Source organism: Electrona antarctica (assembly GCF_951216825.1).
Source record: "Electrona antarctica genome assembly, chromosome: 3".
NCBI lineage: Eukaryota > Metazoa > Chordata > Actinopteri > Myctophiformes > Myctophidae > Electrona > Electrona antarctica.
Window position 1 is genome coordinate 52,117,266 of NC_136808.1, and position 19,448 is coordinate 52,136,713.

Below are 19,448 nucleotides of genomic sequence, written 5' to 3' on the forward strand. Positions count from 1 at the left end.
CTTGTGAGGCTCGGAGGAGGAATAATTCAAGGAAAGAAAAAGGAGAAAAAAAATGCATAAAAAAACATTGTGGCACCAGAAGTCACAAAAGGAACAGAGAGCTCCAAGTAACAGTTCATCTTTGAAATTGGAGCAAATGGTTGTTTGGTTGTTTGTTAGTTTGGTTGTTAATTTTGGTTGATACGCTTTTTTTTTAAGAGTGTAACTGCCTCTCTACGAACGACAGCGTCAAGAACCCTTCCCCTTTCTCTGTTATTCATTTCACTTCTTAGATGACGTAATGAAACAGAGCAGGGTGAGCCGCCGTCTGACTGGAGAGCATTGCTTGTCAATCAGGGAGACAAGTCGAAGGAAATGAAACAGGTAGCAACAACATGAACTGGGAGAAATGGAGTAAGCATCCTCTGTCCATCCTTTCCTGAAATGTGGAAAACGTCCATCAAAGAGCAGAAGCAGACGCAGAGCCATGGAGAAACAAAGAGAGCAAGACAGAGAAGGGGAGGAGGAGGAGGAGGCAGCTGTAGCCACTTAAGTTCAGTTTCATCTAAAGACCTTTCTCTCTGTGTCACACATGTCCATTGGTTCCAGAGTCCATTCTCATTACAGAGTTGTCAGTAATCAAATAAGGTGATATTAAAGCTGTGTTGAGCCTGCCTTTGGCTCCCATGCCCAGTTTTGGTGTGTGCCCCACAGCCTCTCATATGTCCTCTTAAACAACATCTCCAACGTTTCCCAGAGTTCTTTTTTTTTTGTCTTTTTTTTTTTTTTGTCATTCCTTCTTCATCGCAAAACAAAAAAAAGTTGATGTCTTGTTTTAAATATATCTATATCTGTATACAGGTACACGTCCATTTTCACAGTGGGCAAAAGATGACCTCGACAGCAAAACCTTGTCTATCTCTCTTTGTAAATGTCCATTAAAATCAAGTAACGTTATCCCAATGTGAGTCAGTGGATCCATTTATCCACTGTCGCCCATCGTGCCACAATAAAATATACACTTATCTGGGGCACAAATTGTATTTTTTTTTTCTTTTTTTCTTTTTGTTTCAACTGCATAAAGCTTTGGCCACATTCATATTCAATCAAAGTAAAAACTGCTCAGTGCTTCGGTATCGTCATTCTCCTCAATTTTTGATTATTGTTATCTTTAAAATTTGATTTTCCAAAATCTCAGGTATTCATAATCCAGCTTTTATTGTGGTTCAGTTCATTTTGGTGTTATGTATATTATAAAATAAAATGCCAAAAGTTTTGTAATTGATGCTGGCTCTTATGAAACACACACACACACACACACACACACACAGACACAGACACACACACACACACACACACAGACACACACACACACACACACACACACACACACACACACACACACACACACACACACACACACACACACACACACACACACACACACACACACACACACACACACACACACACACACACACACACACATATACAGTCCATGCTGGCAGAATCTGATGTAGAGACCTTGACTTTGTCCTCCACAACAGAGCCCAAACAAAGAGTACACTTTGGAAATAAGAGATCAAACAGTGTCATAAAGACAACAAATATAAAGAACACACCATAAAGTGGCCAGGTCATAAAATAAAGTTTTGTTGTTGTTGTTTTTTTGTTTCGTTTTTTCTCTCTCTTCAATTTCAGCGATTCAAATTAAAGCTAGTGTTAATTTATATGAAAAAGTAATATACAGAAACTAAAATAACATACAAATACTTATAAGAAAATAATAATAATAATAATAATAATAATAATACATGTCTGACACATTATTTGTAAAATCAAAGTAAAGCAAATGTATCCAAGAAAAAACTGTACAACATTAGAATTCTCAAAAATAAGAACATACATTATGAACAATATTCAGGACTTTAGAGAAGTGGCAAAGCTTGCAGACCAAATCAATCGAATTTCAACAGCATGCTGAAGTATTAACACCAAATCACATTGCTCTGCAAGACGTAGCACTTTTAACACACTTTCGAGATTGCGCATTTTATTTATTAGGGTGAATACACTTGCTATACACGAGTGGCCAAAAAGCAGTTCTTCACAAATTTAAATATGTTGGTTTTGGTATAAAGAAATTAAATAAACATTTTGTGTATCAGTTATCTATGAGGGGTGGGGGGGGGGTATCTAAGCACATCCATTTCCACTGCAACAAAATGGATTTGGGTGACTTCTTTGGACATGAAAGCGTGACATACCTCTTAACTAGTTGAAACCAAAGGGACATCTTCAAAAAAATAAAAAATAAAAACTCCTGCTTTTTCCAGACATAATGCTTTGGAATGAAGATGTCCCTTAAAAACCTGTAATCAACGTTGTGCATGAAAGTGGCACCCTGCAGACACCTCGGGCAAATCACAACCGGATTTCCCAGGAAGAGGGCAACCTCTCCTCAGCAAAACAACCATTATTTCCTTCTGAGACTAGTTGTGAGTTGAGAGGCATGAAGACACCCAACCTATGAGACGCATCAGTACCAGATGTATTATATACATTTTTTGGTAACCACTATTACTTGCTTTAACAAGTGAGCAACAACCTTGACTGGATGGAGGGATTCTCAGCAATGTTCCATGCCAGCACAAAATGACATATCCAGGTCACTTTGTTTAGCAAAACCCATGATGCTAAATTTACACAACAGCTTACAGTCACTTTAGAAATGAGAGAAAGAATGACAATTTAAAGCAAATAAAATGAAACAGAATCAGTCCTTGCTTAAGAAAAAAAAATCCATTGTGATATTTGGAATGCACTGTTCTTTACAAACGTTATAGATCATTGGCTTTAAACATTGGTCTGTTCAAAAGAAAATCGGCAAAATGTCCTTTGGAACATAATATTCACAGTCTTCAAAGTTCCGTATTTGCAACAAGAAAAAAAAAAGGTGTCGCAGAGGCAGGAAAATGGTTTATTGTTTGTTTTTAGTTAAAGCTTAGCCAAAAGCAAAAATGAGCATGCATCTACGTACTCTTTTTTTTTTCTTTCAAAGTTCTACATTAGCAGCAAAACGTATGTCCTCGAAGACCAGACCTTATACATTTTATTAAAAAATGGACTTTTGAATGTGACAGAAAAGTCAAACAAAGATTAATAACCTCTATCTTACAAACTGCAATGGCTCTGTAACGGTGCTACTCCACAATGCAAGGACAATTAAGGGCCCTTTTTGGTTTTTGGTATTCTTGGTATTTACGTACAAAAGTCACCCGTTTGCTTGCAAAGAAGCAAAAACGGCAACTCTGATGCGTACTCCTTTATCTTTTAAAACTTTGTTTCCTTTCCTCTAAAAACAGCAACAAATTCTCAAGTATAAAGAAGCCTCTTTTCTCATCTTTATGCACCAATGGTGAAAGTGTTTCGTCTTTGGATTTTCTTTTGTTTTTAAAGCGTGAGAATTATTATTAGTATTCTTTTTTCATTTTCATTTATGACAATAACAAAAAGTCAAAATGAAAATAAAGTTGAAAAAGACTGTAGCCACACTACATGAAGAACTAAAGACCTGTTTCGTAGTGCACAAGGGGCCATAACAACCACCATATCTACAAATACAGGAGACGAGAGGAAAATAAGTGCGAAACAAGTAGTGAGAAATAGGAGTCAGACAGTGGTAAGTGCACAAAGGTAACACAAAATTAAATTAAAGATTTGTAAAATTTCACCCCGGATCTTTGTGGTTAGTGTTGCACTAACCAAACCATAAAACTAAAATAATTTCTAGAGGATCCTGCCTTGTCAGAAGAGGCGCATGTGGGTGAATATTTGTCAAGAAGCTGAGAATAAGACAGAAATAAAGTTTAGATAAGTTACCTGTCCATAATCTAATCTAATCGGAATGACTAAGACAACATCAAATGAAGCGTCTTAAAGTTGGACGATACAAAAGCTAAATGTACACAAAGATTTTTCAGTCTACCATACTGTTTAAATTCAATTCCAATGCAACAATCTACTTAACACCAAAAATGTTCACTATCATAAATACAGAAAGTGTTTTTTTATATATATCAAAAATCGTTTTATCGCCCGTCAACATGTCTGCAATGCTCTCTTTGTCTGGGTGAAATAGGATCTCTAATTGTCCCCCTTTAAGAGGATTCCAAATGTTAAAACCAGCAAATCAACTACCCTTTTTGAATGCCCAGAAACTATGTTTTAATTATAATTTCATTAATTTTTAAAACTTTCTGTCATTAAATCAATTTCTGAAAAAGGAAAGGAAATACAAAATTAAATAAAAAATAAAAACAATGTTCTTCTCCTGGAACAAAAGGTGTAAAACATGGATTTCTGTAACAGAAAAACATCTGTGAGCTGTTGACCTGAGAATAAAATAGACATTACATTATTCTTTACTTTTGCAAGCCATTGGTATTTGAACGCTTAAATAGCAAGAAAACGGATAGACTATTCTCCCATACAGTACATACTGGCTTTTAGACTGTGCTATTAAGTAGAAATAATTATAAAACAAAGGGACAACTTGTTGACTTGTTTTTTGTTGTAAGGGTTCTTGGGCCATTAATCAACTTTGAGGCAGTCCGTTGCCATACAGTACAGCGTTCCTCTATCATAACCCAAAACTTAACTGCAGTTTTCTTTTCTATTCTCACACCTAGTATGAATGTATTTCAGTTGGAAAAGGAAAAGAAAAAGAAAACCAGCATGTTGATATGGGAAAACAATCCACTAACATTTAAATTTTTGGTTACAAGCTTTGGAATTGCAGTTAGTCTTTACACATCTTTTTCTGAAATTGGTTTGTATACTTTTAAATGTATTTTTAACATCGCTGCTTTTTGTATTTTTTTGTATTTGTTTTTTACCATTTGTGTATTTTTTTTGTCTTTTGTGTTTTTTAAATATTGTCCATCACTGAAAGCTCTTTTACAATCTGATGGAGTCTGTTCCTACACTAGCAAGATTACTACTACAACTACTACTGTCTTTGAGACAGCTAGGCTGTTGCGGCTCCTCTGCCGTCCTGCCCAGCCTGTCCGCTGACTTCTGACTGCTGTCAGAGTCAGACTCGTCGGTAAAGACGTCTGTTGGTATCGAGGTCTGAACTCCTGAGGTGCTCAATGAACTTGAGGTAACCGTTGACGGTGAGGACACTGGAGGAAAAGAGGAGGAAGTGGAGGAGGGCGTGGCGTTGTTGGGCTTTCCAGACAAAGCTCTGGAGAAAGGGGCCTGGGACCAGGTTTTGCCGGCAGCTGTGGTGTTGACCGGGGCGCTAGAGGATGAGCACAGGGACGAGGAGACGGCAGAGGATGGCATGGCGGCTGACGATGCTGGCGGGGGAGGGGGGCTGCTGATGGGATGAGTGGCAGACTGCGAGGTAGATGCGGTGTTAGGACTGGGGAAACAGGCTGAAGAGTGAGGTAATAAACTAGTAGCGTGCTCTTTGGCATTTCTGGCTGATCGCTTGATTGTTCTGTGTTTGTGCAAGGCCGACTCCAGGTGTTGACTGAGTGCTTTCTCCCCATCCAACGTGGTGTCGCAGGCCAGGCAGTCGTAGAGACTTCCAGCCCCGGCACCGCCACCACTGGGGACACGCAACAGCATCTCTTGCAGGTTTGCCACAGACTGACCGAAAAAGCAGACAGATTTAAGGTGGGTAATAGCCGCTTCTTCCTTGTTGAAAACCGCTTGACACTTGCGGCATGCCAGCTTATACTGCACTTTGGGGATGACGTACTGGTCTAGGTGGGGGTCCACAACTTTGCCACCCGTCTCGTTCTGCTCAGAATGTAGTTTATTGTGGGAGGAGGAGGAGGTGGAGGAAGAGGTTTCACTATGGGAGGGGTTGCCTTTATGCTCCTCTGATTTCACTGGATCTTTGGCAGATTCTTTGCGGTGGTCCCCCGAGGGTTGAGGGGGAACAGGAGTTTGACTCGCTTTGGGTTGCTGGATCTGCTGAAGCTGCCGCTGTTGCTGCTGCAGTGCCTCCTGCAAGCTCTGCTGATATTGCTGGTAATGCTGAAGCAGGGACCCTGGCGACAGGCCCATTAATGCTTGGGACAATGTTGGGTTGTAGGGAAAGAGGCTTTCCATGCCATACATGGGTTGCATGTATGCCCCCTGGAGCCCCCCCATCTGTGGGGCATAATACGGAGAAAAGCCAGGCATGAAGTAGGGAAGGAACTGACTGGTGAGCAGAGCTGTGGGATCTGATGCCAAGGCCGCCTGCAGGGCCTGCAGCTGAGCTGGGTCGACCACATACTCCATGCCAGGCGTTGGCATGGACATAGCAGGTACGGCCGTGTCCGGTTTCTCCTTCTTGGCACTGGCAGCGGAAGTGGAAGGGGCCGGCGTGCTTCCCGTCGAAGACGGGTTGTGGGCCTTCTCTGCCTTCTCCTTGTGTTTCTGTTCCTTCTCTCGTAACCTCTCAGCGCCACGCTCTTTGGGGTGTTCGGGCCGGGAGGAGCCTGTGTGGGCAGTCGAGGAAGTGGATACTTCTCTGGTGACGGAGGAGGTGGAGCTGGAATGGGACACAGATGAGCTGGTCTGAGACGGGCTGGATGAGACCATGGACGATGAGGAGGGAGGTTTGTTGGGTAGTCCAGACGTGGGGAGACTGGGTGAGGGAACACTGGCACCAGGCATGTTCATCAGGTTCGGAGGTTTGGGGGAAGTTAAAGCTGGAAAACAGGAAAAGAGTAGAATTAATAATTAGTATTAGTATTTCCAATTTTCAGTACTTTTACTTCTACTCCACACAGTACATATTGTATTGTACTTTTTACCCCACTACAATTATTTGCCAATTTCAGTGGCTAGTTATTTTGTAGACGTTGTTGTTTGATTATTATTATTAGTAAAACATACATTAACCACTTCAGCCATATATAAATTTTGCCCATTTGAAAATAGCGGATTTACAAGCTCACAATGTGTCCCAAAGATTTGTATACATTCACAAACTTGTGAAATGGGGCATTCTGCATAATGAGTACTTAGTAATATTGGTGTTACGGTGCTGCGTTACTACAGCCTATGGGGCCATGGCTCTTTAGTCGACTGGTAACGTACTGTGCCTGTGGAATGGGGAACCCGGGTTCGCCTCCCGGCCGAGGCTACATTGGTGGCAGCGGTGGGATATGGGTAACCTCTACAAATGGTTCCCGGGCGGCACAGACCTTAACCTAGTCAGTCTCCCTGGGGTGGAGGTCCCCCCAGTCAGTCGAGCCTAGCTCCTGGCTGGTGTGTGTGGACGCGCTTCCAGGTGGGGCAGACGACTATAGGCTATACAGTGCTGTGTTACTACTCGCCCATTGGGCCATGAGTGGACTGGTAATGTACTGTGCCTGTGGAACGGGGAACCCGGGTTCGCCTCCCGGCCGAGGCTACATTGGTATCAAAAGTACATTTTGATACCAATACTTTTGCACTTTTACTTCCGGACTTTTACTTTCTGACGTACTTTTACTGTAGTATTTCTACATTGCAGTATTGATACTTTTACTTAAGTAAAATATGTGAGTACTTTTTCCACCACTGGAATTAATTCAATATTACAGGTGATTGTAATCTTATTTGTACAACTTCAAGAAATAAATTATGATAAAATTAGCCGTTGGCTGAAAACAGAGGTCTATTACTGACCTTTACGCAGACTTATAGAAAAGCTTAATCAGTACAATAATTAGGTCAAGCTCAGATAATGTCCACAAGGTCAAAGTAGCTTAAGTGTAGAGTGATCCATTAGTATTCACTCTACAGTGACATTTACTATTCTCCCATACCAGTTTAAGTAGACTGCAAAACCAATAGCACACAACGCTTCTCTATTTAGAGTTGTTAAATCATATTTATTTCCAGTCATTACAGTAAGTACAGTAAGCACTTACCTACCTCTATGTTTATACTGTTGTTACTGTAGATACAGTGTATGTTGTGCAATACTGAATATTGCTCAATCAATGTTTACTCTTGCTAAAAGTAAAACACTTTTAATTACAATTATATTATTTTGTTTACTATATTTGCACATTAAGTACAGTTGCTATATTCATTAATATTATCATTAATAACAATGTGAAGTGTTAATGAAAACATTAAAGACTGGAAGTTGTTTTAATTCTCTAATTGATCAGTTGAATTCCTAAAGTACTGATAAATAATGTATACCAGCTTGTCATTAGCAGCTAGTTTATATTAGCATATATATTTTGAGTTCATATAGTTATGAGTCCTGCCCTTCAGAAAATCAATTTGTAACATCCACCAAGACGTACCTGAATTCGATGAATTGTAGTTGAGAGGTGAGGGGCTACCCACCCCTGACAGGAGGACAGGGGGTATCCCTTGCAGATTTGGATAGGCTGACTGTAGATTTAACGCCTGCATTGCAGGGTTATCGAACAGGCCCTGCTGCTGCATGGCTTGCTGCTGCGCCATTCCCAGGACCTCATTGGCCTTCTTGATGCGGTCCATTTCTTGCTGGGCCATAAGTTGGCGAACGGTGGCTGGGTCAAAGTACTCTTTCTCCTTATCTAGCTGGCTCCCAATGGTGTCCTTCACCTTGTTGATGTGTTGCTGGGAGAAAATGTGATCACGAACAGAGAGACGGGCACTGTACTTGATGCCACACAATGTGCACTCAGTCTTCGGCCCCTCGTATGATGTGTGATTAATTCCAAAGTGCTTGGCCATGCTAAGCTTGGCCTTCTTCTCCTTGGCACGGGCATTTTGAAACCACACCTGAACCACCCTCTTTGGAAGTCCAATGTCATTACCAAGTACCTCGCATTCTAGCATGGTGGGTGTCCTGTAGTCATTAAAGCAAGACTTAAGCAATTTCAGCTGGAGGTTAGTCATCTGAGTTCTGAAGCGCTTTTGGCCAGGACGGTCTCCACTGTCAATGCTCCTGCTGCCTGAAGCACCAGGGCTTGGAGAGCAGGGGTCAGCCATGCTGGAGGTCTCACTGTAGTCAATTATATTTTCATTTTCATAGTCCTTGGCGTAATAGCTTGTTGCAGGGCTCACCAACCCAGAGGACATCTGGTCATCCATTTCAAGGAGGGGGATTGTGCCCCCAGACTTCAACAGGAAATCGCCACTGTTTTGGTTATGCTTTATATCAGCACTGTCATTGTCAGCATTGGCCTCATCACCAGTGGTTGTGTCTGTGATGGCTGTGTTCACAGAGGAACAGTCGTCATTATCGAGTTTACTCTGATCAAAGCTGAGGTTCACAGAGGACATAGTTGGACTCTCAAAGTCCTCCATCCCCTCAACTTTTATGGAAGATGGACTCAATAGGGCCCGGGGAGACAAATCCATGATTTTGCTCACTGGTGACAGGGAGGAGCTTTGTCCGTCATTGTTAGAGGCGATGAGTTGGGAGTAACTGGAGATATCCAGAGGATCCATTTTCAGTTGCAACCCTTCCTGATCACATAGCATCCCAGTGAGTGCTAGATTGTAGCCAGCTCGTTTGGCCTCGTGCCAATGACGGGAGCGAATATGTGCCTCAAGGGCAGTTTTTGCTTTGAAAAGAGCCCGGCAAAATGGGCACCTACGGTGAGCTTGAGCCGGTCCTACTGCCCTGAACTGGCCTTTCCGCTCCCTGGCTCTTGTGTTTTGGAACCACACTTGCACTACTCTCTTTTTAAGTCCCACCTCATGAGCTATGTGGTCAAGCATTTTTCGTGTGGGGTTGGAATCTAACAGGTACTTCTGATATAAGATCTCCAGCTGCTCAGGTGTAATGGTAGTCCTGAGACGCTTATCTCTCTGTGGCTCCTCTCCACTGTTGGTGCTGTCATTCTCTCCTGGGCTCGTGCCAGCCTTCTCCTCCAACTTCCTCTTCAAGGAGTTCATGGTGGAGGTAGGAGTGGATGGCGAGGTAGCAGAGCTGCTGGGAATCTGTGGCATGGCCCCAGAGAGGAGCTGGCTTGCCAAAAGCGGATTGCTGGGATCAAACAGCATGAAAGGCATCTCCATTGTGCGGTCCATGAATTGAGGGTGAATGAACTGATTTTGCACAGAGAGGAAGTGTAATTGCTGGTGTTCCTGCCAATGCTCAAAAGAGGGGAAGCCGATTTTGCACTGCTCACACTGGTAAGCAACCATCTGCTGTGCCATTTGCTGTTGTTGGCCAGAGGTCAGGTGTGGATTGAGGCTCATGTGGGGGCTTTGAGAGGAGGCCTGGCTTGTCTGAGATGCAGAGGGACCACATTGCTGCTGCTGTTGAGAGAATGAAGGAGATGAATGCTTTATGGACTTCAGGACTGTTTGACTCTTGTCCTCTCTTTGAGGTCTATGATGCTGAGTGTCAGATTGGGGCTGATGCATAATTTCCTGTTTAATAGTAGCTTGGTTCTCTCTTGGATCAGCAGACATTTCTGGTAAGTGTTTAGGTTTCTCGTCAAAAGAGTTTGAGGTGTTAGCTGGTGATGCCTCTTCCTTCTCAGAAGACGAGAGGTGTGAGAAGGCTGATGTGGAGGGAGGGAGGGGGCAGAGGCTTGAGGAGGAAGGCATTGGAGTGTGACAGGAGGACCCAGAGGGGGTGTAGTATTCATGTGAAAGATCCATTGAATCTTCGTTTTGGCTGTCATACTGCCCATCGTCATCTTCATCTTTGTAACAAAGCTTCTTTTGGTGTTTTATTAGGTCAAATATACGCTGGAAAACCAGACTACATTTCTTGCACTGGTAATTCAGATTTGTGGTCCGAATATAGCGGTCATTCGACAGTTCTCGCCTCTCACCTTCTTTTGACCCATCTCCTTGGTTTTCATAATTCTTCCTGGCCTTCTGGCGAGCATTCTGGAACCAAACAACAATAACCCGAGTCGGCAGGCCCAGAAGGTTGGAGAGCTGCTCAAACTCATCGTCTTTAGGATATGCGTTTGCATCGAAAAAGTCTTGAAGCACTCTTAGCTGGTAGTCAGTGAACCTGGTTCTGGATGATCTCTTACTTCCATAGCACTCGTGTGCATGTTTCTGGGGCTCAGGGGAAGGGGGCTTTGAGTCAATTTTGGTATCTTCTAGAGTAGTTATTGGTGGGTTATTGAAATTGTACGGTGAGTCTTTGTTTCGCTGGCGCTCTTTGAACAGGGTGTTTCTGAACCAGTGCTTGATGACTTTTTGAGGCAGGCCTGACTTGTCTGCCATTTCTTTGATCTGATCTTCATTGGGAGAGTTGTTGATATCAAAGTACTGTCTCAGGACCCTCAGCTGGTCATCGGTGATCCGCGTCCGTGGCCTCTTGTTCTGCTGTTGCTGTAGCATGGCCGGCGTGAGCTGCTGTTGATAGAGCTGAGCCAGGTCTGAGGCTAGGCCTGACTCAATAGACTGGAGTTGCTGGGGGGTTAACTGCTGGGACTGCAGGGCCTGCAGGGACTGGAGAGACATCGACTGCATCATGAGTGGAGAGAACAGAGGCAAATCCATTGGCATTATCTGTGCCATGGTAACTTGTTGTTGTTGTTGCTGTGGGGGTGGTACAGTCGGAGGAGTATGCGAGGGAGCAGAGACAGGAATATTTGGTGTCGGGGCCCTCTGGGGTGGAGGTGGAGGTAGAGGCGGAGGAGGCGGGGGAGGTGGAGGCGGGGGAGGAGCAGGCGCAGCCTCTGGTGTCGGGGGCCTTAGTGGATAGAGTTTATCGTACTGCTCTCTGTATTCCTTAGCAAATCTCTCCAGGGATCGAAATGGAAAAAAGGCCTGGTGAATATGCTCCTGGTGGCTCTTTAGAATTAGTATGTTTGAAAACAGCTTGCCACAGGCTTCACATTCCAGTTTCTCTAGCCCCTCAATAGGATCCACCACTCTTGTTATTCCACCTGGACCCACTGGACCCACACTTGATCCTGTGGGTCCAGTCAATGCAGTCATGGTTGCTTTTTTCTGAGCTTTCTGCTTGTTTTCATTGTATTGAATCACTAACTCAAAGCCAAAATTCTCCAGGAGAGCTTTGGTAGCATTTCCACGAGCATCTGAGGCAATCCTCGGTGGCAGCAAGCCAGCATCATGATTTGCGTTGATTGAAGTCTGCTGTGTATCCTGCTTCTCTTTCGCCTTGTTGTCTGTAGAATCTTTAATGACATGTTCGTCGGTTTTCTCAGCTGTGTCTTTATCTCTTTGCATTTCCCTGTCTTTCTCATTGTGGGAGGAAGGAAGTCTCTGTTTCCTTTCAGCCTGCTGGAGGATACAAGCACTTTGTTGCAGTAAGGCCATCTGACTCTGGGCCTGAGCCTGGGCCTGGGCCTGGGCATGTTGTTGCTGCTGCTGCTGCTGCTGCTGTTTCTGCTGCTGCTGTTGTTGTTGTTGTTGCTGCTGCTGCTGCTGTTGTTGTTGTTGTTGCTGCTGCTGCTGCTGTTGATGCTGTTGCTGTTGCTGCTGCTGTTGTTGATGCTGTTGCTGAAGGTGGTGATGCATCAGCTGCTGCTGCAGGCAACTCTGCTGAGCCTGCTGGGCAGAGTTTTTTAGGTCCTCCAGCAGCGCAGAAGTGGATGAGCCTGCCAAGCTATTAATGTTTATCTCTGGGTTTAGCTGGAATTCGGCACCAGGGATGTAGAAGGGGAAGAGCAACTGCTGTTGCTGCAGAGGGAGAAGAGACTCAGCTGTCATGGGGAAGTGCTGTAGAAGTGCTGGATTGAAGAGCTGTGATTGGATGAGGGCAGCCTGCTGTTGTAGCTCTTGCTGAAGCTGGGCTTGAGCTTGGGCTTGGGCTTGAGCCAGCTGCTGCTGCTGTTGCTGCTGGAGCTGCTGCTGCTGCTGCTGTTGCTGCTGCTGCTGTCCCCTAGCGGACAACATATCAGCAAACTTCTTCTTTTTTGAATCGTGGTTCTCAGAGGGTGACGGGTGGCAGCTTACTGTAGAGTTACCCAGGTGTTCAATGCTGTGAGATTGGCTCATGTGGTTGCTCCCATGAATGCTCTGTGTATTATAAGACCCAGATGAGCTATGGTTGCTAGCGCTAGAAGTAGAGTTAGTTGCTGGGCTTGGGCTGGATGTTGAAGTGCTGATACAGGATGCTCCGCCAGTCAGTCCAGAAGCACCCCCAGAGCTGGTGCTCCCTCCCGCTGCCTCAAGTTTGGCTGCCCGTGCTTTGGTCTGGTGTAGAACAGAGCGCATGTGTATTTCCAAGGTAGAACTCTGACTATAAGCCACATTGCAAGTGCTGCACTTGAATGGCTTATTGTCAGGGCTGCTAGTAGGCTCAGGCTGACCAGTGGTGGATTCCTGCAGGGCCCTCTTAACCTTGTGCAGGTGGGAAACAGAGTTATAGTGAACAAGAAGAATATTCTTCTGTGTGAAGGATTCTTTACACACAGTGCATTTGAAAGGACGAGATGGATCCAAGAACTTCTCCATAGTGAAGTTTGGGCCCTTTCTAAACGGCAGTGCACGTTTGGGTTCAGATCCAGAATCTTCCAGCAGTGAGCCAGAGTCGCTACCTGTCGGGCTTTGTTTTTCCTCTGGGTCACTTTCCTCTCCTTCCTTGTCATCCTCTACCAGGCCTGCATGCTCGTCGCCAAGTGATGGGTCACCCATGACCATGAGGTCTCCGTTCATCAACAAGCCCCCGTAAAGCTGCTGGATATCAGCTTCACTCAGCTCCAAGTGGCTAGTCTCCAGATGTTTCTTCAAGGCCTGTAGCGTTCTAAAGCTGCGTTGGCAGAGGCAGCACATGGTTGCTGCTCTGATCACATGGTACTGGGAATGGAGCTGCAGCTTCTCCACGGTCTTGAAGGCCAGACTGCACTGGTTGCAACGATACTTGTAGACATGGCGATCCGAGACAGGCAACTGGGGCCGTTTGTTGTGAACCTCGTTGAAGTGCATCTGGAGGGAGTTGGATGACTTGAAGACTTGGTTGCAGCCTTTCTTCCAACACAGGAACCCTGAGGCGTCCTCCCTCCCTGACGGCTGATCCTCCAAAGGTGACTTACGCGCGTCACATATTTCGGGAGGAAGTGAGACCCCCTTCTCCGGCTCAGCATCAGATACATCTGTCAACAAATAAACCAGAAGGAAATAATATTTAAAAATACATCTACATTTGCAAAGGCGTTTGACAGAGAGAATATCTTTTCTCTGTAGAAGAGTCCTACTGTCCTAGTGAATCGATCAGTTCACAATCCATAGGAAAGAGGGCGCACGCAGATACACATATTAATATGCAATGATCATGAAGGGAGGTTGAACCGATTCAATATTGTGCTTTTCTGTTTTACGTAATATTTAAAATAGTGACAGGTTTTTGTTCAGTAATGCTTGTGAGAAAGTAAATGTATAACGTGTTTAGAGACACAATACAATGAACAATGTGATCATTCATTATTCTGATAACGGCAAGATACTAACCGGTGTGTTTCTTTGTATCCTCTGAGTTGGAGTTGGCTGTGGCCTGAGGGGTGCTTTGGGCTTCTCTGTCTGGGCCAGGTACAGGTATAAACATACTGGCTGGCAGCACTTCACTTGCTGTCACCTGGAAAACAAAACAGAAGGGAAGACTTGTGTTAATAATTGTCTCTTTTTGATTGATTGATTGAAATATTTATTAACAGTTCATTTCAAGCACAAACTCAATACAAAGACTGTTAACTGTGAGTGGACGACCCAATAAAGCATTACACTTGTTTACAAGAGGGTCCACCGTGTTCAATTCATCAAAACATTTAGAGACGTACAAATAGACACTTCTATATAGTCAAAGAACAGAACAGGAATTCATCATAAAGGAGGGGAAAAGGGAAAATAAACATATACAGTGAGGGGGAAAAGTGGGGGGGGGGGGGCGGTGGGGGGATTCAGTCTTGTGTTAATAATTGTCTGTGTTAAAGAATTGCTTTGTGCAAATTTCAGCCAATTTCAGACCACATACATTTGAATATAAGTATATTTTTAATCATGTGGGTCCAATACTGTACACATACACACACACACACACACACACACACACACACACACACACACACGCACGCAGCAAACAGGCACGCACATACATACACTTAAATATATATAATCATATTACATTTTATTTTATTTGCAATCTCTGGAATTTGCACTTTGATCACTGCCGGTGTTTTGTCATGCGGCTGGTAAGTTCTGCTGCAACCAATTAGTGAGATGGGCTGAAAGGTCTACCTTGGCCAACTGAAAAGCTTATTAGACAGCCTAATTAAATAATTCTTCCTTGAAGAAGGCCATCCCTTTCCAATGGAGACTGATGCATTGCTGGTAATCTAACTACTATCCATCTTGTGAAAATAGTCTTAGCTTATTTTAAGTTGGATCCAAAAACACAGGGTGCTGTTTTTATCAATTAAATTAACAATGTTCCAAGTTAAGCAGAGATGGAAAATGAGATGAGAAAGTTTCCACACACAAAAGCAACAAGATGCAGGAGAAAAAAATATATAGAATTAATTGGTTTCTACAACTTTAATGGGAACATTTCAAGGAGCAATTAATATTGATTTAAAATTGGCAAGAAGTGCTCAGGTTCTCTCTGCTCTCAAAAGGTTGAAGTCAATCATGTGTGAATGACAGCAGTCTCCCTTTATCCTTGCAACCCCCACACCATATTTCTTTCTGGTTCTCTCGCAGATAACCTCTTTTTACCTCGAAAAAAAAAGATGACAATTCATCAAATGCACTCATTAACAGACTCCTATTTAACAATAATGATTGGCTGAGATTGGAAGAGGCTGAGAGAGGGGGCCTTGTCTGCGTCACCTTCTTTCAATTAACTCCCCAAACAGAATAAATCAGCCTCACTCCCCATGACGCATTTCAATTCACCCCCCCCCACCCAACACACACACACACACACACACACACACACACACACACACACACACACACACACACACACACACACACACACACACACACACACACACACACACACACACACACACACAGTCACCTTTCTGATTCTATCTCGTACATCCATGAGAAGATGCTCCTGCTGTGTCACCTTAACCATGTGAACCCTAGGGTAGATCGGCTATTTTCACCGTGCTACACTGGTGTTGTGACGTGTGGCGAAGTACGAAGGTAACCTTAGGGCTCGCAATTATGGTGGCAATTTGTTCACATAAGGGGAGCTAGAAATAAACTATACACTATGTCTCTCATAATCAGCTAATTGCCTGCAGAACATTTCTGCATGGAGATGGAATGCTGTAGAGCAGTGCAATACAGTACTGACCACACATACAATGTCATACAGCCTGTGATGTCCTCTACAAATAGGCCCATCTACAGGGCAACAATGGCTCTGTAGGGGCTCCAAGGTTAAGTGGAACAGTAAACACTTTCCATTTCATCGCTACGATTAGTGCAATCAGAAAATGCACCAGAAAACGTTTTCCTTTCAGTGTTTTTTTCTTTCCCTCTTCTCACCATGTCTTCCAAATGAAAAAAAGAAAGAATAAAATAAAATAATAATAATAATAATAATAATAATAATAATAATAATAATAATAATAATAATAATATTAATACTAATAATATTAATAATAATAATAATATTAATAATAATAATAATATTAATAATATTAATAATAATAATAATGTGACCGGCATTGGAGAGCCACAAAAAACGAAACATGGTGGTGATTTATTTACATTACAAAGTGGACTGTTTCTCGACAACCGTTTCATTAGGCGATGAGAGGCAGGAGCAGAGAGTATCCCAAGGTCACTTTTAATTTGGACCGTCTAATTGGCAAACATAGTTCAAAATGGCTATCATCCAGCCAGACTCAGAATTAATGAAGCACAATTATTTTCATTACCCCTATCTTAGACAGACAGAGAATTAGACATAGAGTGGGAGGGAGAGAGAGGGAGAGAGAGAGAGAGAGAGAGAGAGAGAGAGATTGAGAGATGAGGTTCAGGAGAGAGAGGTAGAGGGAGAGGGAGAGGGAGAGAGAGAGAGAGAGAGAGAGAGGGAGAGAGAGAGAGAGAGAGATTGAGAGATGATGTTCAGGAGAGAGAGGGAGAGCAAAGGGTGGTTAAATGAAGGGAGAGACTGAGTGCATCTTTATGCATGGATGGCATGAAATAAAAGTCACCTATTTCAGAATTAATTTGGCTCCTTTGCTAGACATACTGTATGAATGGGATAAAGTACATTTCCATCTACATTCAGCAGTTATTAAAAACAAAAAAGGTGCGGGCTTTAATGGGCATTATATTGCTCCTCTCCTGTTCTATCTTATGCCTCTTGCAGTGTCGTGGCTCAGTGCATTACTATCTCTATAAAAACATAGAGATTCTGCTTTCCTTCCATACTAATGTGGTTGCCATTTGCTTTCCTGTCTGGAAGGTAAGATGTCTAGTAGTAGCAGACGGAACGTTTGGAACTTTTTATTGAGTGATTGCCGCGCCAGCTATTGAGCTCTGCGGGCTAGACGGAACAAACATCAACATTTGTTCAGTCATTTACAAGACAACAGAGCAAATAAGATTTTATTTCCCCTCGATGAGGATTAAAAGAAAGTGTGTGCGCGGTGTGTTCTGTCTGGTCAGAGAGAGCAGCCATTGTCTTGTAATGCATCACTGTTGGTATAAATCTATCTTTTGGAATGATAGTTAAACATCATCCCGCCTACAGTTAATCCAAAATTCTGCTGCCCGACTGCTTACCAACACTAAGAAAAGAGACCATATTACACCAGTACTTGCCACTCTGCATTGGCTGCCTGTGAGCGCCAGATGCGATTTCAAAATTCTACTTTTTACATATAAAGCCCTAAATGGGCTGGCCCCTACCTACATCTTTGAAATGCTGTCCCCACCGAGATCTGAACGCATCCTCAGATCATCGGAGAGGGCCCTACTTGAGGTCCCTAGGACGAACCTAGTCACCAGAGGTGATCGGGCTTTTGCCGCCCGGGCGCCCAGATTGTGGAATGCTCTACCGGTGCATGTAAGGCTAGCACCATCTGTGCCTGTGTTCAAGTCACTTTTAAAGACTCACCTCTACATAGAATGTTTTTTCCCATTGCTATAGGAGACTGTACATTTCCAACTGTTGATATTTTTTTGTCTTTTTTCCCTTTGTGTTTCTCGCTTTTAAACTGCTCTTGATTGTGACTTGCTATATGTTGTTTCTGTTTTTGTTTTGTTTTTTAACCTTGTACTGTACAGCACTTTGGAGCCTTGCTCTGAAAGGTGCTATATAAATAAAGTTCATTATCATTATCATAGGAGCCAGACTATGCACATTACTGTGCACAACAACGCCCCTGGGTGTTAATTTAATGATGCATTTGTACATTCTCAGAGTTAACTGTAAGTAATTAATTAATGAAATGTTGCTATGTAGCCTGTGTATAAGGAGAGTAGAGAGAGCTTTTAGACAGTGATTTTTGCTTTGGGCGGCCACGCTGCTTAACCTTTCTGTAACAATCAATGAATTAATTTTTCACATGAGATTCATAAGGCTACATTAATAGGAAATAATCATCTTTTCTCTTGCCCGAAGTTGCATTTCATTAAAAGGGAATAGACTGTTTATTTATTTTTGATTAAGCTGTAGTATAATTATTCCAATATTAATAATGGTAGTATTTTGAATAGCACGTCAGTGATCAGAGTCAAGATAAGAATTTAAAACAACTAATAAACTGTCTGGGAGCTAAAATATAATACAAAATGATCTGTCACCTTCCCCGGACTGACTATGATTATGACCGAGCTGGGAAAAGGGCTCACCATTAGGAGCTATGCAGGAGAGGAGAATAATCTGGCAAACAGCATCTAGCAGGCTGCGCTGTATCTGACATCCAGTAAGTCAATGCGATGGCCTGCAGCCATTTCACAATTAACAGCAGCCTTTGTGTTTTGATAAAGGCTCAAATGTCATCAATTTAGCGGATGGGAGACAGGAGAGACATCCTTCATTAGAGCCAGGGAGCCAGTTCAGGGAAATATGTGAGGGAGGGGTGCACTATATTCTGTTAGTAATCATTGTTATAGAGCGTTTGTTCAGTAACTGGAGTCTCTACCACTCTTTAATATACAGAAAATAAATGTCCAGGTGGGTTGAACATTTTCAGCCAATCAGGAACGAGTACCCATTTATTAGCTTCCATTTTATTGTGTTCCAGTTCCAATTGTGTCTGCTCATGTCTTAGTGCCATCACTTCCAATTACACGTGTTTAATCTGTGTTGTGCTGTGCAAGTTCTCTCTCCCAATTGGATGAAATAGGTATCCCGACCTGAAAATGCATTTTCTGTTTACCAGAGAGTAAACAGACTCCTGTTACTGAACAAACAATGAGTACAATCAGAATATAGAGATATTTAACACTTAACAAAAAATATTACCCTACCTAAGAATAATAAGGTAAGGTATTTAACACTGTCTAATGTGTGCGGTGAGTGTACATGTGATCAGGGTGATTAAATTAATTAAAAGGAAGCAGTG

The 19,448-nt window shown here is 43.0% G+C and overlaps 1 protein-coding gene across 2 annotated transcripts in view; it reads right to left on the bottom strand.

Annotated features, from left to right (window-relative positions):
• Positions 1-429: 429 nt before the first annotated feature.
• zfhx3b (zinc finger homeobox 3b) overlaps positions 430-19,448 on the bottom strand; it is a 208,202-nt gene continuing 189,183 nt past the window's right edge. For both annotated transcript variants that reach the window (XM_079496881.1, XM_079496880.1), the window contains exons 9-11: positions 14,368-14,491; positions 8,289-14,012; positions 430-6,692 (exon numbers count right to left, since the gene is read on the bottom strand). In XM_079496881.1, coding sequence (XP_079353007.1) covers positions 4,939-6,692; positions 8,289-14,012; positions 14,368-14,491 — 7,602 coding nt within the window. In that variant the 3' untranslated portion in view covers positions 430-4,938. The remainder of the gene's footprint in view (positions 6,693-8,288; positions 14,013-14,367; positions 14,492-19,448) is intronic.